The sequence below is a fragment of the Notamacropus eugenii genome, chromosome 2 (genome assembly GCF_028372415.1).
Source record: "Notamacropus eugenii isolate mMacEug1 chromosome 2, mMacEug1.pri_v2, whole genome shotgun sequence".
NCBI lineage: Eukaryota > Metazoa > Chordata > Mammalia > Diprotodontia > Macropodidae > Notamacropus > Notamacropus eugenii.
The window spans coordinates 337,593,816-337,618,831 of record NC_092873.1 but is presented as its reverse complement, the minus strand read 5'-3'; the positions used below and the strand labels follow the sequence as shown (position 1 = coordinate 337,618,831).

Here is a 25,016-nt window from a genome sequence, read left to right as displayed (position 1 = left end):
TTGGCTGAGTTCCAGTGTTACAGAACAAATCTTTCCATTAAGGGGATTTGTTCTGTCAAGTTTGGATTCAGTCAAAGGGCCGCACTTGAGGACCTAGAGGGCCAGGTTTCCCATTCCTGGTATAGAACAAATGATAGGGAAAAGCCTGAACTCTGTCTGCCACTAAACTGCTGGAACCCAGATCTTCTTTACTTCAAAGTCAGTCCACTCTCTGTGACACCATAGTGCCTGTCAGTGTTGAGAAGCAAAACCATAGAGCCAGACCCCACAGTTCAGACCTGCTCACTCTGAGTCTGCCAGTTCCATACCTGGAACTGATTTGGGTAGCTGGTTCCCATGAATGGGAACCATTTTTCCTATCCTCTCTCCTTGGCACATCACAGCTTACTGACTCTGGCTTCTCTGTCTGTCAGCGCTTCGTTGCCAGTGGAGGCTCTCAGAGTCAATATTTGTGAGTAAACCTATGGCCTTCCCTCGGTCTCCCCCCTGAGTTCCAGTCACTGCTGCTGCCTGGTACTAAACAACCTGAATTATTCCTTTGTGTCCTTCTCCCAGACAGGGAGCAAATTGTCTATTGCTGTCCCTTGTCCCTTTAAGGAAAGAGAGCAACACCTCCCCACCTTCCCCTCCCTCCCTGCACCTCTGTCTCTTAGCTCCAGGGTCCTTGAACAAGGCTAGGCAGGAAATGAGCTGCCCAGGGGTACCTGAGGTCTGAAGGACCTTAGAGGGAAAGGGGTGATGGGGGACTGTACTGGAAAGGAACCGAGGTAGAAGGGTTCGTGCATAGGAGCTTCCAGAGTTAGCCAATCTGAAGTGCAAATTGGGGCTTTAAAAACTATCCACTTGATTTTCCATGTTCCGTTTCCATTTTCTGCATTGGTCATCCCTTACAGGCTTCTTTCTTCTGCCACCTAGAATGCCATGCTCTGCCCTCCCAAGCCCCCACCTCCCCAGGAAATCAGTGTTATATTATGTTCCTGGGAAATAGAAATTAATTTTTAATTGCTTACATAATTAGGAAGGTTAGTCTAATGGTATTGCCTTCCCTCCAATAAAAAAAGGAGGGGAAAGGCATACAGAACAAATAAGGAGTATGTCTGGGGTGATATGATTTGGGAGAGCATCTGTCTGTCCACATTCTTCACCTTCCCTCTCCCCCTGGCCCTTTTTGATGAGGGAACATAATTGGGCCTGGGTGGAAAGTAGCCAAAAGGAAGGGCCCAGGGTTTATCTAGCACACCCTTTGGTCAGGGGTGGAGGGGTCCTCTGGAGTACTTTCTTTCAGTTACTCCTGAGGGAATAAAAGGAAGGTGTATTTCCTCTGGGCCAAATCTAATGGCTCCACAGAGGTGAGAACTTGTTCCCAGACACCTAGCTCACCTCCCCTAGGATGCCCGTGCCCCCTGACACATTCTACTTGCCCAGAAGCTTCCAAAACAGCCAAAACCATTCTGCCTCCTGCCCTCCTGCACCCACCATTCTCTCTCCCCTCCTCCCATTTGTCCCCTTCTTTCCCTTCCCTGCTTCTCTCTCTCCTTCCTCCCCAGCTCTTTCTGTCCTGCTGGCCCCTTCCTGGCATTTCTCACAGGATCTCCTTGTTATTGCAAGCCAGGCCAGGGGGTGAAGGGTCATGGTGGGGCCTGGCTTGTCACTGGGGCCAGTGCTGGGGAGTGGGGTGGAGGAGAGGAGGGGGAGGTGGTGGTTTTTCTTAAAGAACCCCTTCATTCACGCTTGCCTCTGCCTCCCATTAATTTGTAGTGCTCCAGACTAGTAATAGTGTCTTTGTGCTGCTGCTTGGAGAGGAAAAAACAACACAGAGACAGCAGCTTCACTGTGTCCTAAAAGGGATGTTTTTTTCCCTTGCTTTTCAATACTGTTTTGGATTTTCATCCCTGTCCTTGTTGGGAAAAGCCTCCACTCCCTCCCACTGCCTCCCTTGGTGAAATAGCCAAGAAGGAGATAGCTCCCTGGCCCTGCTTGCTCTGGGATCCTGGCAAGTAGTACACACAGCTGAATTAAGAGCTGCCAGCAAGGGGAAGCAGCTGGAATGTAGGGAGGGCATTTGGAAGCCTAGGGTGGGCTGTGTACAGGCAAGCTAAGGCTAAAGCCCCAGTACCACCTGTTCATCCCTTCATTTGGCATTCTCCAGCCACCCTCCCTGGCAATCAGTTCCCCAACCTTTTTAAGCCCTGCTCAAGGCTTGTTACCCTGGCAGAGTTCTGACCACTCCTAGACTCTGCATCCCCTGTAACAACTCAAAATATTTTTTTTCTGTATCCATAATTGTAATAATAGCATAGTATTTATTTAGCACTATGAGGTTTATAACGTTCTTTTCACATGCTTATCTCATTTGATCCTCACAACAACTCTGGGAAATATGTAGTGCTATTCCATTTTATAGATGAGGAGACTGAGGCAGGCAGTAAGTGACTTGCCCAGGGTCACATAGCTAGTAAGTGAACTCAGATCTTCCTGACTATGGCCTGATGCTCTATCCACTGCTACCACTGTGCCACCCTAATGCCATATGGGTATGTTTTCCTTGTCTCTTCTGAAGTATATAGTGAGTAGGGGGAGAAGGAGAGGCAGAGGGGAAAAGATGATGAGGTAACTCTCTGTACCCTCATCAGTAACTCTGAATCATGCCCCAAATAAATCTGATGAAATGCACAGGACTTTAGGATATGGAAATGACATGGCCCTGCCAGCAAGTTACTCAGCCTCTAGTTAATATACAACAGATCCATATTTAGCAGGACAATGAAACATTCATTGGGCATAGCTAGGTGCTAGGACCTTATGTGAGGCCTTGGGAGTAAAGGTGAGATGGAAGGGGGAAGTGGTGGCAAAAAAGAAAAAGAGAGAACAGAGGAGAGGAATAGGAGAAACATGTGACTTTAGCCCCTGGGAAACTTAGTCTCATTGGGGACATAGGTAGAAAGCTCAGGAGCATTACACATGGCAGATGAAGCAGGGCAGAAGGGGTACAGCTTCAGCCCAGCCCCAGCACAAGGAAGGCAGGGCCCTTCACCTGGCACAGCAGCATTCAAAGGGAGTGCCACCTAGCTAGGCTTGAAAACGCACTGGCCTGGCTCAGGACAGGACAGAGTTACGTATAGAGTTTTGCCAGAGATAACAAGACCAGGGATGGAAGAATGGGGTTTCTATGCTGCTAGCTGGCCTGGTGACTCCTGGGCAGGCTGGGCAAAAGATACTCATAGAATCTGTCTTGTAGCTGTTTGTAGTCAGTTCAGGAGTCTCAGAGATAGATTCTTGAAATAAAAGGTTCCACCTCTGACAGGCTGTGTGACCTAGGGCAACCTCTCTGAGCCACAATTCCCTGTCAGTAAAGAATATTACCACTTTCCTGTGGCATAGTGGAGGGAGAATATGCAGAGCTCCTAGCTGAGAGGTTCTCCCTAATTATAAGGTTTTAGATATTTATTCCTTCTCTTTCATCTTCATCCTCATATCTTTCATCCCTACTTTTCTCCTGGTTCCTTCCACTTATGAAAGAAAAAGAAAGAAAGAGAAGGAAGGAGGGAGGAAAAGAAGGAAGGAAGGAGGCAAGGAAGGAAGGAGAAAAGAAACGAGGAGGAAGGAGGGAAGAAGGAAAGGAGAGAGGGAAGGAAGAAGGAAGGAAGGTCCCTTGACCTTGCCTCTCTCTTTAAGCTATTACAGTACATCTTTTTTTTTTTCTCTCACTGCTTTTATTTCCTGAACTCCATCCACAGTCTCACGAAATCTGGCTACCTTCCTCACCATTTACTAAAACTTCTCTCCCCAAAGTATCTCCAGTTACCTCTTAATTGCCAAATCCAATGCCTTTATTTTTTTATTTCCCAGTTCTTACCCTCCTGGGCGTTTCTCTGACACTGAACCACACCCTCCTCGTTGATAATCTCACTTCCCCTGGTTCACCTACCACCATTATCTGATCATTCCTTTTCCATCTCCACCTCCTGCATGATAAGTGTGGGTGTCCCCTAGGATATTTCCTTAACTCTTTTCTTTCTTTTTCTCTTTCCCTTGGCTATCTTCTCTACTTTTTTATCATATCTATGCAGCTGATTCTCAAATCTCTGTATGCAGCTCCATATTCTCCCTGAGGTCTACTGAACATCCTCACCCAGCTTTCCCTTTGGGCCTCCAAATTAAACATGTCCCAAACTGAACTCACTGGCATTTTCCCCCTAAACTCTGCCCCTCCCCACCACCTCAACTTCCATCTATTTATTGCTGATGCCATCTTCTTCCTAAGTCACCAAGGTTCAAAACTTCAGCGTCCTCTCTGACTCTGCCTTCTGGCTCGGCCCACTCCCACATCCCGTCAGTTGTCAACTCCATCCATTCTGCCTCTACAATTTTACTAATCCATCCCATTCTCTTCAGTCACCTGTTTTCCTCATCCACCTTCTCCCCATCCACTGACAATGGACTCATTCCCCATGTTATAGTATTCCAACCCCTTATTATTCTATCCATCCTAGCGATGCTGAACAACCCCCTTCCCCCCCGCCCCAGTCAACCACACTTATTTATAGTCTTGTCTCTTACATTTGTAAATTCCTTGAAGGTAGAGATTGGTTTTGCTTTTTATTTCCAGTGCTTAACATGGTGTTTGACACATGGTAAATTAATAAATGCTTGTTGATTGATTAGTTACTGCATTTATCAAATGGGTCAAATAAAATTTATTTTATACAAAATTATGAATAAATTTTCTTTTTTCTGCAATAACAACATGCGGATTTTTATGGCACACCAGGTAAAACCTATAGCACACTCATGTGCCGTGGCACATCTTTTGAGACTTGAACATGACCTAAAAAGACATCTAATCCTATCCACACCTGAGTAGGAATCTCTTTTACTACATGTCTGGCAGTCATTCATTCTCTAATTAAGAGCCTCCAACTGTAGAAAAAAGGAAGGGGAAGAAGCAATCCTTTCCATATTTAAGCAGCTTTTTTTCTAACAGTCAAAATTAATTCTTCTCCCTGTAATGTCGCCCATTGTTGCTAAGGACTGCCCTCTGGAACCAAGTAAAGTAGGTCTGAACCTTTCTTTACATGATAGAAGCATCAAATGTTTGAAGATGGCTATCAGGTCCTCTCAAAGTGTTCTTTGGACTGGTACAGTAAGAAGGAGGCACACAGAGAGAAAAGGATACTTGATTGGGAGTGAGAAGACCCAGGTTTGAGGCCTGGTTCTGCCAATTATGGCCTTGAGCATGAAGAGTTATTAATCTCTGAGGCTCCCTTAGTTCCTTCAAGTGGTCCTGGGCCATTTTTGTTCCCTGAAGGTACTCCAGAGTGTCCGTAGGCTTTCTAAAATATGACCCTTAGAATGAAACATAATATGCTTAGCACAGTGCCTGGCATACAGTCGGCACCTAATAAATGTTTATTGGTTGGTTGGTTGGTCTGACCAGGGCCTACTATAATGGAATGATCCCCTTCCTCATTCTGTACACTGAGCTTTTCTTAAAGTAGCTATTTTGTATATGAGAAAACAGTGCCAACCCTCCCTTACCTTTGTGACCACCACCAACATAGACAATATATAGCTTCACCTCTAACCAGGTAAGTTACACCTGAGAGGCACCATGTGGATTTTTTCCAGCAGTGTTTGTCTTCATAATCTATTCGAGGTGGTTCTTCCTGAGGATCATGGTCCCTAACCACAAGCATTATGTGTTTTCTTGACGTTTTAGGAATCTAGCTGTTGGAATTGGGATCCAGAATTTCCCTGAGGGCCTGGCTGTCAGCCTCCCGCTTCGTGGTGCTGGATTCTCAACGTGGAGAGCCTTCTGGTAATGTGCACTCCCAAAGGACAGGCACTATATCTGCCATGGAACTGGATCAAATCAGCAACCACTGATTTGGATCAGTATTCAGAATGTGAATAATCTAAGACCACCTTCTCATGTGGAATCGTGAACTTTCTTCTTCCTGTCTTCTGTTCTATACCTCCCACCCTGCCCCCATGTTCTACATCTCCTGCTGCTTGAGAGTAGGAAACAATAAACTTATCACTTTGCATGGGGAAGGTCCCCACTGTAGGGTTTCAAAGGGATATGCATTTCCCTTTAAAATGTGTCCCCTTTTCCCTCAGTAAACTGGATGAAGTGGCAGACTGGAGTAGAGTTGAATGCTGGATCCCCAACTGGAAGTTTAGGTCCCCCCACCTTACCTGTAAAGCATGTAAGGCATTTTAGGAATGTTTCCCTTACAGCTGGAGATTTAGTAGGTAGGTGCCCATAGGTAGCACATTATCCTTTCCCTATTAATTCTGTTTTGCTTCCAGAGCTTGTCTGTTACAGGTCTAGGGATGTGTGTATGTGTATGTGTGTTTCAATATATAATTCATTTGGTTTATAGCTTCCCCTGATTATAGAAACTTGCACTTGCCCAAGGGTGTGAGTTCAATGTTCCCCCAACCCTACGTGCATTTGGTACTTTAAAATGGAGTCAACTCCAACTCTAGCCCTAACCCTAACCCTAACCCTACCCTACTCTACTCCCTGCTCCTCCTCCTCCCCTCCTCCCTTAGCTTGCTGAAGCTAGAAAGTATCTCTTCTTCTTCTCCAGAGATCAGAACCTCTCCCCTAATCTCTACCTGTGCTAGCATTAATAACCAGACAAGGATATAGAAGCTATCAAAAAAAATTTTTAAGTAAAGGGAGTGTGTTGGGGAGTAAGGATAGCATGAAATGGCTGTGAGCAATGAGGGGAATGATTTATTAGGAAGAAGAAAGCTCATGCTACCAGCAGGTAACATGGATCTCAGCTGTCCTCCTGAGTTTATCCATTTCCCAAAGGGAGAAGAAATCTTCCACCAGCTTAATAGAGAGACAAACTCTGAGATAACCTGTCTTTGACAGACAAGTGAAGGGGAACTCAAAATTCCCTCTGGCTGCCCTATAGTCTGATCACATACACTCCTGGGAGGAGTAGGAAGATTCATTCTCCTGTCTATTCTTAGAACTCACCAGGACACAGAGAAGGGACAAGGGAAGTGAGCCAACAGAGGTTGGCTGTCCACATCCCTGTGCCTGCACTTTCTCCCTCATGGTCAGATTACCAGGAAGGCTGCTCTTTCCATCTTCCAACTGCTCTCTCCCCAAAGCCTCTAAGACAGTCCCAGAAAGCTACCTTTCAAAACCCATCACCAACTAGTAGATTCTGGGATAACATCTGCTTGACTCTTTAATCTCCATAGCAATTCCATCCAGGTGAGAAACCCATAAAAGTAGGGCTATACATGGATGATCAGAGTGAATGCCATATTCTAAGGACTAGATAGAATATTGAGAAATTTCCTGGCTTATCTCCTTGCTTCCACTTGCACCCAAATGGATTTATATCCTATATATGGAGTCTACTAGAAAGAAAAAAAAAAAAGGGTGCCATTCTGGTAACCTTCCTGTCAGGAATTTCTTATGTCTAAATTTACAACAACGTAGGCCTACATTATAAGATTTATATTGAAAGGGACCTTAGGGACCATCTAGTCCAACAACTTCATTTTACATATAAGGAAGCTGAGGACCAAAGATGGGTTGTTACTTGTCCAAGATCACACAGGTAGTGAGCAACATTTTCAAGGCCTATATTTGTATCACTAACACAATATTCACAGCGCTGACAGTGGCCATTAACATGCCAACAAAATTCTGAATCGTTTTTTTATTTTTATTTTTTTTTATTTTTATTTTTTTTTATTTATTTAACTTTTCAACATTCATTTCCACAAAATTTTGGGTTCCAAATTTTCTCCCCATTTGTCCCCTCCCCACACCCCAAAACGCCAAGCATTCTAATTGCCCCTATCACCAATCTGCCCTCTCTTCTAACATCCCTCTCTTCCTTTATCCCTATCTTCTCTTTTGTCCTGTAGGGCAAGATAGCTTTCTATACCCCATTACCTGTATTTCTATTTCCTAGTTGCAAGAACAATACTCAACAATTGTTCCTAAAACTTTGAGTTCCAACTTCTCCCCATCCCTCCCTCCCCCCATTCCCTTTGGGAAGGCAGGCAATTCAATATAGGCCATATCTGTGTAGTTTTGCAAATGATTTCCATAATAGTCATGTTATGTAAGACTAACTATAATGCCCTCCATCCTATCCTGCCCCCCATTGCTTCTGTTCTCTCTTTTGATCCTGTCCCTCCCCAAGAGTGTTGACTTCAAATTGCTCCCTCTTCCCACTGCCCTCCCTTCCATCATCCCCCCCACCCTGCTTATTCCCTTCTCCCCCACTTTCCTGTATTGTAAGATAGGTTTTCATACCACAATGAGTGTACATTTTATTCCTTCCTTTAGTGGAATGTGATGAGAGTAAGCTTCATGTTTTTTCTCTCACCTCCTCTCTTTTTCCCTCCACTGAAAAGTCTTTTGCTTCTTTTATGAGAGATAATTTGCCCCATTCCATTTCTTCCTTTCTCCTCCCAATATATTTCTCTCTCACCCCTTAATTTCTTTTTTTTAAGATATGATCCCATACTATTCAATTCACCCTGTGCTGTGTGTGTGTGTGTGTGTGTGTGTGTGTGTGTGTGTGTGTGTGTGTAATCCCACCAATTACCCAGATACTGAAAAAAGTTTCAAGAGTTACAAATATTGTTTTTCCATGTAGGAATGCAAACTGTTCAACTTTAGAAAGTCCCTTATGATTTCTCTTTCTTGTTTACTTTTTCATGCTTCTCTTGATTCTTGTGTCTGAAGGTCAAATTTTCTTTTCAGCTCTGGTCTTTTCATCAAGAATACTTGAAAGTCCTCTGTTTCATTGAAAGACCATTTTTTCCCCTGAAGTATTATACTCAATTTTGCTGGGTAGGTGATTCTTGGTTTTAGTCCTAGTTCCTTTGACCTCTGGAATATCATATTCCACATCCTTCAATCCCTTAATGTAGAAGCTGCTAGATCTTGTGTTATCCTGATTGTATTTCCACAATACTTGAATTGTTTCTTTCTAGCCACTTGCAATATTTTCTCCTTGACCAGGGAACTCTGGAATTTGGCCACAATGTTCCTAGGAGTTTCTCTTTTTGGATCTCTTTCAGGAGGTGATCGGTGGATTCCTTCAATATTTATTTTGCCCCCTGATTCTAGAATATCAGGGCAGTTTTCCTTGATAATTTCATGAAAGATGATGTCTAGGCTCTTTTTTTGATCATGGCTTTCAGGTAGTTCCATACTTTTTAAATTGTCTCTCTTGGATCTATTTGTTTGTTTTTCTTCAGCATTTTTTTGGGTCTCCTTTAACAAGGTGTTGACCCGCTTTTCGTGCTTTTCTTGCATCTCTCTCATTTCTCTTCCCAGTTTTTCCTCCACCTCTCTTACTTGATTTTCAAAATCCTTTTTGAGCTCTTCCATGGCCTGAGCCCATTGAATATTTATTTTGGATGTTTGGGATACAGAAGCCTGGACTTTTATGTCTTTCCCTGATGGTAAGCATTGTTCTTCCTCATCCAAAAGGATGGGAGGAGATATCTGTTCACCAAGAAATTAACCATCTATGGTCTTATTTTTTTTCCATTTTTTGGGCATTTTCCCAACCAGTTACTTGACTTTTGGGTCCTTTGTCAAGAGTAGGGTATACTCTGGGGACCTGTAAGATATCAGTTCCTCCAAGGTGGCACAATGAAGCATGTACTGGTCTTGGTGCAGGGAAGGATATTTGTGCCCAAAATCTTAACAGAGTTTCCTCTCCACAGGCACCTGACCTCCAGTTCCACCAAGCTAGCACTGGGGGGGTGGGATTCAGTCAAGCTGTGGGGGCAGGGCCACCATGCAGTGCGAGACAAAGACCAGCTCTCTCAGTGCCCCCAGGGGTTTTTACGATCCAGCAATGGTCTCGGGCTGCTGTAGGGGCTGCTGTAAGATCTGCTGCTGCCTGCCAGATGTGGCCTCTGCAGGCTGCTGCCTGAGGCCAGAGCTATGGGAAGGCCCTTCTCGCTTCCTGGCCAGCTGAAAAAACCCTGTCACTGACCTTTGGCACCTGTGGTTTGAGGGATCTGTGAACCCACTGCTGCTGCTGCTGCAACTGGAGATTCCACCCCTGAGAGCTGTTCACGAGCTGCGTCACACAGCCAAGGCTGGGCTGGGCTTCTCGCTCAGCTCCCAGTGCAACCAACGCTTCCCAGGGCCTTTCAGGTCACCCTGGGCTGGAAATCTCCTCCACTCTGTTGTTCTCCACTTCTGCTGCTCCAAAATTTGTTGAGAGTCCCTCTCTACAGGTATTTTATGGGCTGTGGGGGGAGAGCCTGCATTTTTTTGTCTTTCTACTCTGCCATCTTGGCTCTGCCCCCCACAATTCTGAATCGTGAAATACAAGACTCTCCACATAGAATATGGAACCAAAACATTTATTCAGACACCAGAAAGCCAAATCCCTCATAGTAGCATATTTGTATACAGTAACAATGCAGAGGGCAACACCAGCCCCCAGCCTTCCCCTTGCTAGGGCCCTTCCCACAAACCAGCTGCCTTAAACCAATCACAAACCAGCTCTCCCACTCATACTAGCCATCTGCCTTTCCTAGCTCTGACTGGTTTCTGACTAACTTCCTCTCAGTTCTGCCTCAGCTCTGCTTCCAGCTGCTCTATCCCTTCCGCAAGCTCCTCCCACCACAGACTCATGTGACTCAGGCAGATCTATCAATGGATGGGAATGATCTTCCCATTAAGAAGCAAAGTTACATTAATAATAAGCAAAAATGCCTTATCTGTACAATACTCCAGGGAAACAATACAAATTAATCTCTCATCTTCTAAATGAGAAGCACATTTTGCTTTGAAGACCGCTTCAAAGTCATGAAAGTGTTCTAGGCTTCAAAGTCAGGAAGACCTGGATGCGAATTCTGTCTCAGATACTTACCAATTGTATGAGCCTGGACAAGTCACTAAACTGCATGCTTCAGGCAACACCCAAGACCTTATCTATTAATTCACAGACTGGTGAAAGTCCTTCCCTCTGTGGGAGCTTCTCGTGCTGATGAAGTCACAAACTCAAAGATGATTCTTGTCTGTCTAGAGTAAGTCAGGTTCGTGATTATCCCAATAATCAGAGGTCTCATACCTGAAACTTGCAAAAAAACATTCACATTGTTCTCACTGAGCTTTATAAATCTAATGCTCATTGCCTACTCTCAACCTCACTCTTTGGAGAAGAGGGGGGTTGTTCCTGTTTTATGGATGGGAATAATCTGTAAAAGAGATAAAAATAAAGTGATTTGTACCTAGATGAATTTTCTTAAATTTGAGCTCTCTCTCTCTCGCTCTCTCTCTCTCTCCCTCTCTCTCTCTCTCTCTCTCTCTTTCTCTCTCCTTCCCCCTCTATCTCCTTTTTAAGTTCTTCTAAAACATCTTTTTGTGCTTGAGATTCATTGAAAAAGGAGTAGTTTTCTTAGCTCCATTATCTTTCTCTGAATCAGAACCCAGATCTTCAATAAACTCTACACTATATTTCCAGGATCAAATAGAAAATCCTTTGATGGGCATCTAAAGCCCTTCTCACCTGGCCATTTCCTGTCTTTCCAATCTTCTCCCATTTGCCTACCCTCTACACATCCTACAAACCAGCTACATGGAAACTTGCTGTGACTTGAACATGACAGTCAACAAGCTTTTATTAAGCACCTACCGTGTGCCAGGTACTGTGCTAAACACTCATCTTCCAACTTTGTACTTTTTCACTGGCTTAACTGGCATTCTAGGACCCAGAATATTTTCTTTCTTCACCTCCAACTCCTAGATTCCTTCAAAAGTCAGCTCAAATCTTACCTTCTGCGGCACTTAACACAGTACCTAGAATATGGTAGACATTTAATAAATGCTTTTTTTTTTAGAATTTCTTTTAAATTTAAGAGACAAAATAAAAAAAATTCTGTGTACACTACAGAACAGAAGATTCAATGTAGAGCAATAAATTTCCATTTCAAGAAAACCTATATAAATAAATATTCCACATTGTTTTCCAAGCTGTCTGGCTTTTCTTTGGTCCTTGTAGGTTTTCTTTTGTTCTCTGCTGTGCACTTTTTATTTTATTTTTTTCTTCCTTCCTCCTCAAGGAAGGTTACATTTAAGTATGTACACATACACACATAGACACATATATAGACACATATGCATATACATGGATATCTAAAAACATACATACATATATATGTAATACTGTACTATACTTATTTCTACTTGTCATCTGCTTCTCTGAAAGGTGGATAGCATCTTCTTTTCGTAAATTCAAGTCTTTCCATGTTTTTCTAAATCAACCAGCCCATCATTTCCCACTCCATAGCAATATTCTGATCCAATCTCATTCTATTTGAGAGATTATCTATGAAAGTTTTTCTCCCAATTTTCTATATTCCTTCTGTTCTTGGCTGCATAGGTTTTATTTATACTAGAAAATTTTAATTTGAAATAATCAAAATTATCCATTTTATACTTCAATAATATTCCCACCTTGTATTGTGTTTTAAGGTCTGATACTACTGAATCTACTTCTTTTACATATTTTTTTCCCTTGGTTTCTTTGAAGTTCCTGACATTTTGCTCTTTTAAACGAATTTTATTATTATTTTTTTCTAACTCAATAAGATTTTTTTTTTACTAATTTGATTGGAATGGCATTACTTAAATAGATTATGTAAAATTGTCATTTTTAAAAAATATATTGGCTTTACCTTCCCATGAATAATAAATATGATTTCAGTTATTTAGCTCTAACTGTATTTGTATCAGAAGTGTGTCTGTTTTGATAGGTATAATGTAAAAACATTATAGTTATTTTAATAGTCTAAAACAGTATTGAATAATATGACTGACACAGTGTAGCTTCTCTGTTTTTCTCTTTTGATTAAATCTTTTATAGCTTTAACTTTGAAATTATGATGACTATCCCTACTTTTTTCATATAATAATTTCTGTTCCTGACCTTTATTTTATATTTGTGTGTATCTCTCATTTTTACAGCACTTCCTGAGAGCACTGTATTGTCCAAGTCAGTTTTTTAATTTGCTATCAGTTTCCATTTATGGATAAATTTATCCTATTCACATCCAAAGCTGTAGTTACTTATGTATTTTCCTCCTTCCTACTTTTCCTTACTGTCCTCGCCCTGTTCCTATCTCTCCTCACGCCTCTGCTTCACTTCTACCTGCTACCTTGCCCTCCTGTTCCTTAACCTCCCCATCCCTCCCTTATCCTCTCCCCCTCCCCTTATTCTCTTACTTCTTTCTCAATTTAGAAGACTTATATACATACATACATACACACATTTACACACACATATACATATATACATATATATGTTGTTCCCCCTTTAACCTATTCCTGGTGAGAGTAAGGTTTGAGCACTGCCCCCCCCCCCCCAGCCTCTTCTGTATCAACGTTTCCTTTTTTGCCTCATTTGGATGAGATGATTACTCCTTTTTCTCTCTCCCTACACAGTCTTTTTTAAGAATCGCCTCATCATACTCAGCTCAGTTCAAGCCTTTCTTTCAAACTACTCAAATATAAATGAGTCATTAAAAAACTGATAATATTTTCATATAGAAGAAGTAAACAGTTTAATCTTCTTTAATCTTCTTGAGTCCCTTATAATTGGTCCTTAATATTTACTTTATATTTCTGGATGTTATATTCAAATTTTCCCTTAAGTTCTGCCATTTATATCATAAATACCTGAAAGTCTTTCAGTTAATAAATGTCCTTTATTTTCATTCAGGATTATACTTAACTTTTCTGGATAGGTTCCTTTGGTTGTCACCCCAGCTCTTTTGCTCTTTGAAATATAATATTCCAAGATTCCTGGTCCTTCAACGTAGTAGGTCTTGTGTAATCCTTATTGTAGCTCCATGATATCTAAATTAATTTTTTTCTTGTTGTTTCCAATATTTTCTCCTTAACCTGGTAGCTTTGAAACTTGCCTATGATATTCCCATAAGTTTTCCTCCTGGGATCTCTTTCAGATGGTAATCAGTGGATTTTTTCTATTTCTGCTTTGCCTTCTTATTCTAGAACTTCAGGGCAATTTTCTCTGATAATTTATTGCAGTATTGTATCGATTCCTTTTTTTATCATAATTTTCAGGCAGACCGCCTATTCTTATATTACTTCTCCTCGATCTGTTCCCCAGATCAGTTGTTTTTCTGATGAGATGTTTCTCATTCTCTTTTATTTTTTCATTCTTTTGATTTTGTCTTATTATTTCTTTGTGTCTTAGAACGTCATTCGCTTCCTTTTGCCCAATTCTGGTTTTCAAGGAGTTATTTTCTTCCTTAAGTTTTTGGTTCTCTGTTTCAGTTTGGTTAACTTTCTTTTCATAATTTTCTTGATTTTCTTGAATTGCTCTTTTTTTCCCTAATTTTTCCTCTTTCTCTCTTATTTGATTTTTAGAGTTCTTTTTAAGTTCTTCTAAAACATCTTTTTGTGCTTGAGACTTATTAAAAAAGGAGTAGTTTTCTTAGCTCCATCATCTTCCTCTGACTCAGAACTCGGATCTTCTCTATCCTCATAGTAGCTTTCTATGTTTGGATTCTTTCTCCTTTGCTTGCTCATTTTTATTTTTTTTATCTTGTTTTTAGAAGCTATTAGTGTGGCCAAGGTATGGGGAAATGATGCCCCTAGCCTCTGTCTTTCTTACTGTTATTTTCTGAGGTCTGTCCTGGGACTCAACCTTGAGCTCTCCTCTCCACTCGTAAGCCGTGGCTATGGCCCTCAGTCACATTGTCCTGCAAGTAATCATGGTCCAGTTGCTGTAAACTAACTACAGCTGTCATGTCTTCCCTGACACTGAAACCAGGAACTCTGTTGTCCTGCAGGTGTCCACAGACAGGAGGGTCCCTACCCCTCTGCTACTGTGCTCACCAGGGTGTGGTAGGTCTTATTCTCTGTAGGAGCAGCAGCCCAGCCTGGGTTGCATCTCGTCAGTATAGCTGTAATTGGCTTCCCTTGACTGGTGGAAGGTCGTTCAGTCTTCTTAACCATCAGAGAGAGCGCGCGCGCACTCTCTCTCTCTCTCTCTCTCTCTCTCTCTCTCTCTCTCTGTCTCTCTCTCTTCCTTTCTCTTCCTCTCTCTGTCTCTCCATGAGGTGAAAGTTTGCTGAGACCTTCTTCCACGGCTTGTTGTTTGTTGATTCCACTGAGTTGGCCTGGAGGTGTTTGCTCTTCTCTCTGGCCAAACTTTTGCAGTTAAGGTCAGGTCTTTCCTGGCGGCTTCTTGGGTTGTCTTAGGAGAACAACTGCTTTACCCTGACTTATTTCTGCTGCTCTCCTTTCCCTTTGAGGCAGTGTTCTATCTTTTTGTGCGGAAAAAATTTGGAAAGTAGAAAGTTTTCTGACCTGCTCTGCCATCTTCCTCTAATAAATGCTTATTGGCTAACTATAAGAGGTCTTTCCCAGTCCCCCACTCCCACCGCAGGTCTCTTCCCTCTGAGATTACCTTCCATTCATGTATATGACTGGCATCTTGAGTGCTTAATAAATACTTGTTGACTTGACTGGTGATATAGCTTACTAAGACCAGAGCCCAGGTCTCATGACCTTCCAGCTAAAGGCTTTTTTTTTTTTATGAGACCAAATTTGCCTTAGTTCTTTCCCCTCTTAAGGCTATCTTGACCTTTTAGGATACTCTTTTCTCCCAGGAACACCCGCAGGAGTGGGAAACTTGCAGCCTTGAGGCCACTTGTGGCTCTCTAGGTCCTCAAGTGTGGCCCTTTGACCGAATCCAAGCATCACAGAACAAATCCCCTTGATAAAAAGCCACATGTGGCCTCGAGGCTGCAGGTTCCCCATCCCTGATCAGTGGGCTTTAGGGGATAGTGATTTTAGGTAAAAAGGAAACAGCACCTGCATACGTAGTGTTTTTCCCAATACAATATAACCTCCCAAGGTCAAAGCTGTTTTCATTTCTTTCCTCATACCTAGCACAGTTCCTGGCACACAGTAGGCACTTAACTTGTTGAACTGAGTTGAAATGGGAGCACTGGAAATCATCCCTGAATATCAAAGCCATTATGAAAGGAGGAAGCGGCAGACTGTGGTCAACTTTCAGACCTTGAATTTTGGTGTTTTTCCCTCCCTCTAGTCTGGGCTCAAAGTCAAACCTACTTTTTCCTTAAGTGTAAAAGCCAAGGGTATGAACTCTCTGTAAACCATGGAACAGCGGGGTTGCTGGTCTGTGTTTCAGGAGTATGGAGGAGAAATTAGAGGTCAAAATCAGGGCAGGGAGAACTCTCTGGGAGTGTTCCCTCTACTAAAAATCAGCCGCATCTCAGTGCTTACTTTCTCTTATAGCCAGATAACCAAAATCTGCCACAGACCTGGGGAAAGGAAAAGATTATAGCCTCAACCTACTGCCTCCTTTACCCTCAGAAAAGCTTGAGAACTTGACCTGGGTCAGAGCAGCTCTCTCCCCTTTTACAGATGGGATGACTGAGGTCTAGAGAGGTAGTATGACTTGCCAGAGGCTGCACACAGCCAGGAAGCAGAAAACTAGGTCTTCTGACTCCTCTCTTGGGATTCTATCTGCAAATGGTGTCACCTTATCTCTGAGGCCCACGCTGTGGCATACATTACCAATGCCCTGGCAGTAACACCCTCCTAGATGTGTCCTGCACAGCACAAGGCAGAGGACATGTTATGACACCATTGGGTGATTCACAGGAATCTCTGCTCAACTTGAGATTGTCCCTTGTCCACACATAAAAAAGGAATTTGTGATCAGGGGAATTAGGGCACCCACTCAGATGCCATCCACCTTGTAGCAATGAAGAGTTCTCAGAAGGTCCTTGTAGGTTTTAACAAATTGGAAAGCCTTTATCTGCTGTCCGCAGACCAGCTCGCTGAGGGCAGAGAGACTCACCACTTTTAAATTGACCACCAGGGGATGAATTCTTTTGCCAGGATGAAAGACAACAATAATACCAGCTGGCATTTACATGGTGCTTTGAGGTTTGCCAAGCATTTTGTAAATATGATCTTATTTTAGCTTTATAGCAACTCTAGGATCTGGGTACTATCATTATCCTCATTTCATAGATGAGAGGCAGGCAGGGGTGAAGTGACTTGCCCAAAGTCACACAGTTGCAAAGTGTCTAAGGCCAGATTTGAACTTGGGTCTTCCTGACTCCAGGTCCAGGGTTCTGTGCGCTATGGTTCCTCTTACTGCGCGTGAGAAAGGCAGTGTTGGGTAGCAGAAAGAAGGTTGGCAGGGGACCAGGAAGACTTCCATGCCAGTCCACATATACTGGCTGTTTGAACATGGGAAGTCAGCATCCCAGGCAATTCTCTCATTCTGCTATCTGGCTCTGTGGAAGAAATTTCCACTGCAGAAGTTCTTCCACACTGATGAAATCACAGATCTATACCAAAAAGAACCAAAAGGGACTCGAGAAAACAAAGAGAAAAAATCGCTAACCAAGGGGAAACTGTAGAATGAAGAAAGAGCAGGGTGGGGACAAAAGGCAGAAATGGGAATTGTCTAACCTGTGTGACCTGGGAAAATTCACTTAACCTCTCTGGGCTTCCCTTTCCATATCTGTAAAAAAAAATCTGAAATCCCCTTCCAGCTCTAAATGTATGCCCCTATAAACTGGATACTCCCAATCAGGCTTTTATGAGGCCATTCTGAAATTAGAGTATGAGAGAAAGAAGGAACTTTCTTGGGTTGAAATGGAAAAAGTACTTAACAGACTGCCTTGCTGAGAAGCGAAATTTATTTTTTAGATTTTTAAAAAAAGTAACAGTTTTTTTTTCTGGTTGTTGTTAGCAACCATCAACACATGCAAATATTCAAATATGTCAAGAATTTTAAAAATGAATTCAAACATTAATTAAGCATTTATGATGTTTGAGGCTCTCTGCTCCACAATAGGGATCCAGATACAAAATCAAAAATATTTTGCTTAGATTTTATTATAAACAACTGTACCTGAACCTGTAAGCTTCCATTATTTACTTATTTAATGTTTATTTGTAGTTTTCAATATTCACTTTTATAAGATTTTGAGTTCTAAATTTTCCCCCTCTTTCCCCTCTTCCCTCCCCAAGACAGTATGCAATTGGATATAGGCTATACATGTACAGTCATATTAAATATATTTCCACATTAGTCATGTTGTGAAAGAAGAATCAGAACAAAAGGTAAAAATCATGAGAAAGAGAAAACAGCAGACAACAAAAAAAGTGAAAATATAGTCTGCTTCGATCTGCATTCAGACTCCATGGTGTTTTTCTGGATGTAGATAGCATTTTCCATCATGAGTCTTTTGGAATTGTCTTGGATCATTGCGTTCCTGAGAAGAGCCAAGTCTGACAAAGTCAGTTGCTGTTACAGTGTTCAGTGTTCTGATTCTGCTGACCAATATCCTTTTTAAAGAAAAGATTGTACTAAGTTAATATTTTTAATGATGTACTTATCAAAATGCCCCATCTGCCCCTTTCACCTCTCCAAACACTTTTGATGCCTATGGATTTTTGTGGCTTTTGCTGCAGTCATTATTTATGTAATTATATATAGCTTTCTGATTCTGTTGACTTTGAAAGGCCCCTGTTTCCTTATAATCTTTGTATTTGTCCAAGAATAATAATTTAACCCCAAGCATTTTAAAATTTTGTTTTTTATAACAAAGCAGCCATAGGGAATGAAGCAACTTGTCATAATGAAGTATTTTTAGGTTTCTTTGAGGAAGATGTAAAATAAAGCTGTCTTTGTAGAGGCTTTTTCCCCCTTTCCTTGAGAGTCCAAATCCTTGACTTGCTGTATTCAGAGTGTCCCTCCCAACTGAAGGCACTCTTAGGGACCTTCCTTGATGCACTGATCCTACACAGCCCTTCTGTGTTGGCCAATGGCAATGCAAAAATCTAGACACAAGTGGGGCTCTGAAGGGCCCCAATCTAGCCTGAGTAGCCTGGATCTTGTCTCTCTCTCCTCACAGGTTCGGCCAGTTGAGTGGCATGGTAGAGCCAGTGGCCGGGATCTTTGGGGCTTTCTCTGTGGTCCTAGCTGAGCCTATCCTTCCTTACGCTTTGGCCTTTGCAGCTGGTGCCATGGTCTATGTAGTCATTGATGACATCATTCCTGAAGCCCAGACCAGGTTTGGAAACTACCTTGTCCTCCATCCATTTCTTCTGGAACTTCCTATTTGTTTTCGTCTTCTGTATCTTCTTTACCCTGTCACACTCCTACACCAGCTTCAATCATGTGTGTGTTCTTGGGGGCCACTTGAGATGTAAAAGAAAGAGGAAAAGACACAGGCCTAGGGCTTAAGAAAAATCAAGCTATGAACCTAATGAGAGGCAGAGGGTGGGATGAAAAGAAATAGAATATACTCTCTCTTCTACTTAGTTACTTTCTGTTGGCAAATCATGGGGGAACTGGGCCTGGGGACACAGTAAGAGAAGTCAGAGCAGAAAGGGGGGTGAGATTAGCTTGAAGAAGCACGTTTAGAAATGAGAAAAAGGCCAGTGCTAATTTGAGGGGAGGTGGGATGACTACAAAAAGAGCAAACAAGTGCACACTACCTCATGCCTTTGGGAAGGAATCACTCCGTTGGAATGGTGGGAGATGGGGGAAAGGAAAAATTGCTTTTCAAATTCAAAACTTTCTGAAAATTGATCCTTTCCCTTCCCAGTGGTAATGGGAAACTAGCATCCTGGACCTCCATCCTGGGATTTGTGGTGATGATGTCACTGGATGTTGGCTTGGGCTAATGCCGAGGAATCTTCAGCCTTAAACGTGACTGAATGAAGAAGGAGGTGGCAGTTGACTTCAGTGGAACCAGGAACATAATTCTCCACAAGTGGATTTTTATTTTTACTTTTTTTAATTTGGGTTTTAAATCTTGTTCTCCCTCCCTTCTCTGATTCATCTTAGCATCCCATATAGCTAGTCATTAATCTGATTGCCTCTTAATTACAACATGATTCTTGTTATTTTTATTTTGAGGGGATGTTGATGTTGGAATTCTGGATTTTCATTCAGCTCTTCTTCCCTTAGTGGGGTTGGCAATGAGTGACCTCTCAGAAAGGCTACCATCAGTGGACTGCTCTTACATAAGATTCCTCTTTGCCTAAGGGTCTGCTCACATTTGTTGGACATGATCTCATCCCCATCCCCTTGGACTTGTACCTCTAGCAAGGATGAGACTCCCAAAGGTAACCCTCAGAAATGGGATACCCTGTGAACCAAGCAGTGAGCTCCTGGGCACCCCCCCACCAAGGACTCAAAAGAGGGAGGCCAGGTAGCCTTTCATCCCTTCCTTCTACATCTTCACCATCTTTGATCCTGGGGCCTTAAAGAGCTTTTATGCCACCCTCCAATGCTGAATTCAACCAGGAGCAGAACTGGAATATCACTTAGACAACTTGGCCTACTTCCTAAGGCCAAAACAAGAAGTTTTCTACTTTGGTACATACCCTTCCCCACCTTTTCTAAGGGCGGTGGGATTAGTGAAAGGGATAAACCCAAGGGAAAAGACACTGGGTATTCTGTCTTTTTAAAAAGCAAGAGGAGCTATAGAAGTTAAAGAAAATCAAACTGTGATCCTTTGGGGTCTACAGTGGAAGGGGCAGTACATTGCCTGATTTTCAACTTCTGCAGTTCCTGTTATTCTAAACAAAGAGAGTTGTGGTCTCAGCAGCTTATTTACCCATGCTGTTTGCCAGTTCCCTGTTCCACTACCACCTAACCCCCAACTTTTGAAGCTGACATAGACTGTTTCCATAATGAGGCCAAGGAGACATTAGAGACACAAATTCCTTATTTGACCAATGTCAGGGGCCTAGTACAGCCAGCTATGGCAGACCTTTTGGAATTTTGTTCTGTACTCCCTCCCTAATTCCTGCCATGCACACATATTAGATCAGCCCCAGGAGGTAATTTTGTAACCTGACCCCAAAGCCACTACACTGAATAAGCCAGCTTTGATGAGGATTGTTGCAGAAGGAAGAATTTTGGGGTTTTTTGTTTTGTTTTCAAGTTTCCAAAAACACATTAGACAGACTGTGCTCTTGAAATATCTCCGACCTGCAGAATGACTTGTTATAACAGGTCAGAAACCAGTCTTGTCCCTCACAGGTAAAGGTTTTCAGACAAAGAGTGATGGGACTTGCTGATTCACCCACAGCCAGAGGGTGGTAAAGGGAAGAAGGTTTGAGACATGACCTAGACTACTCTCTCTAGGACCTGTGGTTGTCCTTAGCCAAAGGAATGGGTTCCATAGATGACTTTGGATAGTCTCAGCTGAGAATCAGATCATCAGTTGGGTGCCCAGGCATCATATTGGCAGCTCCCACTTTGTAAGTTTACATGTGTGATGTTGACAGTTTCTGAATGTTCTCTCCACACCCCCACCACCTCCAACCTCACACCATGCCCCCTGACCAACCCCCAAGCCCAAGAGACTGCCCTGCTTTGTAAAAATGCAAGACTCCGAGGCTGACCCTCAACCTGGGCCCATTTCTGTGTTCCTAAACCAAAGGCCTCTTGGAGAGGGGAAGGGGATGTTGGGCCAAGATTCGTTTGTTTGGTGGATGGTGTTTTGTCTTTGTTTTGTTTTTTACTTTGTGTATAGCTCTTCAAAATGCAAAATGCTGTTTCCAATGGATATGACCTTGTACTTTCCAATGGATATGACCTTGTACTGTGATTGATTTCAATAAAGGGGGTATTAAGAGTTGAAACAGATGGTCTCTGCCACATTTTCAGGCCTTCTTCGTATGAATTTTCTTTTATCTTTTAACTCAGAGAATGTGGGACAAGCTAGTTAGAAGGAGCTCAAGTCTACTTGGGAAGACAGAAAAGGCACATAAATGAAACATGAGAACATATATATAATAACATAACATTTTGATAAGGCTCTGCCATTTATTACCTGTGTGGCCTTGGACAAGTCATTTCCCTTTTCTGGGCCTAAGTGTCCTTGTCTGTAAAATGAACCAAATGACCTCTAAGGTCCCTTGCAGCAGTAAACTATAAGGAAAAAAGTTATGAAGCCACATATGGACTAATTAAGCATGTAAGGGATATATAGGCAGAGCAACCAGAATTGGGTGAGGTCCATCAGAGAAAACTCCACAAAGGAAGCAAATTTCAAGCCAGATCCTGGAAGACACCTTTGTTTGGAGGACTTCAGGCAGACAGGATTATGTTATAGTCAGAATTCCTTTCAGATAGATGTTGAATCTAATGGCCAGCAAAGGCCCTCCCCACTTTAAAATTCTCTGAGACATGAGGAGTGTAGTGCTGGGCAAAAAAGGGTGAGGCAAAGGGTGTTTTAAGGTCTCAATCCCTGATGTCTTCAAGAGTAAGCACCCAGAGGGTGAGAATCATGACATGCTGGACAAAACACTGTGTCTAGTAGGCCCCATGGAAAATGATTATTGGTGGTGGGTGATGACACCAAGAACCCTGCTCACAAAATCATAGGACCAAGTCTTCATGTTGCCATCCTCCTCTACCCCCATGCCCACTTCCAGGTCACACACAGCTGTTTCTAGGACCTTCCCTTGACACTGTTATTGGATCCAGTTTAATTTTATTCTCTGAATAGTCCCAGTTTCCTCCAGTACTCTACAAACTCAGAGAAAAGAGCTAAACATGGTCCTCTTCATTTCTAACCCTTCCTCCTTAGTTCTTCCACCCTCAAGGCCTGAGACAGCTGAGGTCTGATGGCTTGACTGAAAAACCAACACCTCTAAGACAGTCACGGAAGCCAAGTTTCTTATCTCCGTGCCTCTCCCTGCACCTCTTCACCTTGAGGGAGCAGAGATTGTGAGTGAGGGTGATGGATGACCCTGTTCTGCTACCGAGCAGCAGGAGACTCCTGGGTACAAAGCCAAACCTGAAGTCTGGATATAGCCCAATGGAGCAGAATGGGCTCATGTCAAAGGACATAAAGCAAATCCCCATTCTGCTGCTTCTAACCTTTGGGCAAAGCAATGAACCTCCTTGAGTGTTTCCTCATATGTAAAATTAAGAAACTGGACCAGACAACCTCTCTAAAATTTCTTCCAACTTAAAAATCTATGAACCCAGGGGGCAGGAGGGGTAGAGGAAGCAGACACTTCTACACTAAATGATCTTGGCTGATGATCAATGTTCTCCATATGGTGGTTCACAAATGTTTATTGGATTTATTTTATTTTTTTTGCTGTGCTTATTATTTATTGACTTTTTAAGAGCTTTTGATTCCATGGAGCAAAATATAGTTTAAATTTTTAAATTTTTTTCTCAATTACATGTAAACAAAAATTTTTAACATTCACTTTTTTAAAATCTTGAGCTCCAAATTATTTCTCTCCTTCCCTTCCCTCTCCTCCCCCCTCCTTGAGAAAGGCAAGCAGTTTGCCATAGATGATACTTATGCAGTCATGCAAAGCATTTGTTGGATTTAAACTACCAGTCAGGCAGCTACTGAGTCCTTTCAGAAAATAGGAAGAGAATAAGCATTTATTAAGATCCTACTATGTGTCAGGCACTATACTAAGCACTTTACAAATATTACCTTATTCAATCCTCACAACAACCCCTTGAGGGTAGGTGTTATTGTTATTCCCATTTTACAGCTAAGGAAACTGAGGCAGACAGAAGTTAAGTGACTTGTCCTAGGTCACACAGCTAATAAGTGGCTCAGGCTGGATTTGAACTCAGGTCTTTGTCGTTCCAGGCCCAGCATTCTATCCACTGGGACACCTAGCTGCCTCATGGGGGAAGGGGAGGAGCTTTACATTTCTTTCCGGAAAGCCAAAGGAATTCCAAATTGCATAGAACATAGAACAAGAAAAGCCTGAGTCTGGGTTCAAGCTCCTGCTATGCTATAAATTCAAACAAGTAGCTTAATTTCTCTGAACCACAAATTTCTCTTCTTGGAAAACAAATTCTTCTTGGGATCAACGGATAATCTTGACAAGATGGGCAGCAAAGCTGAGAGGGTCCTAGGGTTTTGTTTGGGGTTGGTGTCGTTTTTCAGTATAAGCTCACCCAGGAGGTGTTCAGTAAGCCTTTACTCATTGGACTGAATTGACCTAAACTCAGTTTAATAAGACCCTTGTCTTATTACTTATTGTGATGCCTTGTTCCAACAGACATAGGCAGTAAATGAATGGTCTGCCGACAATTGTGACCTCACCCCCTACTTGACTGGGATAACTGAGGTCAACAGGCAGGACTCCTTAGCCTTCCTTTGCGTCTACAATGCTTTCTGTCTTTTCACCTTTTTTCTCTTCTCTCCTGTCTGAGAGAGAGGAAGCATCATTTCTGTTTCCGCAACTTCTTTACATCCTGTGTCTAAAGGGTGTCTCTCTCGCTAGTCTTTTTCCCTCTTCTTCTCCCTGCCTTAATCCATTTGCCACACCACTGGCAGACCAATGTTAGAAAAAAAAAAAAACCATCATGTCAGTGCTCAAAAACATTCAGTGGCTCCCCACTGCCTACAAAATAAAGGCCAAACAACCTTAGCCTAGCATTAGAGGTCACCTTTGGCTCCTACTCACTGTCCCACCTTTACTTCTCTCTGCCCACCCCCAAACCCTGTACTTTAGGCAAAACTGATCTACTTGCCAACTTTTGAACATACCTGTCACTTGGCTGCTGCTCTTCCTGCATGTGGTTCCCTTCAGCCAGAATCCCCTTGCCCAGATTTTCTGCCTATGAAAAAACTTGACCAATTATTGTTCAGAAACCAACTTAAATTCAGTTCTCAGTGCATGCCACCCAGAAGTGATTTCATACTCTGAACTTAGAGCCCTGATTTTCCTGTACTTCTGATATGGTACCTGTTACATAATTACCTGGCATTGTAATCATTTCTTTAAGTGTTTTAACTCACCTAGTAGATTTTTCTTTCTTCTTTATCTTCCTGGACCTGCTTTGCACCTAGCTGGTACCTTGCACTCCTAGCTATTTAATAAATTGTTTAAAGAACCTTGGAATGTGAGAATGAGATTTTTGGCTTTGTCTCAACAGTTTGGGAACACTTTGGCTAAGAGTCCTAAATCTCTA

The 25,016-nt window shown here is 42.4% G+C and overlaps 1 protein-coding gene across 9 annotated transcripts in view; it reads left to right on the top strand.

Moving 5' to 3' along the window:
* Positions 1-21,697, top strand: part of SLC39A11 (solute carrier family 39 member 11) — a 515,419-nt gene extending 493,722 nt beyond the window's left edge. For all 9 annotated transcript variants that reach the window (XM_072645551.1, XM_072645556.1, XM_072645548.1 and 6 more), the window contains 3 exons: positions 5,720-5,818; positions 18,952-19,110; positions 19,648-21,697. In XM_072645551.1, coding sequence (XP_072501652.1) covers positions 5,720-5,818; positions 18,952-19,110; positions 19,648-19,726 — 337 coding nt within the window. In that variant the 3' untranslated portion in view covers positions 19,727-21,697. The remainder of the gene's footprint in view (positions 1-5,719; positions 5,819-18,951; positions 19,111-19,647) is intronic.
* Positions 21,698-25,016: the final 3,319 nt, after the last annotated feature.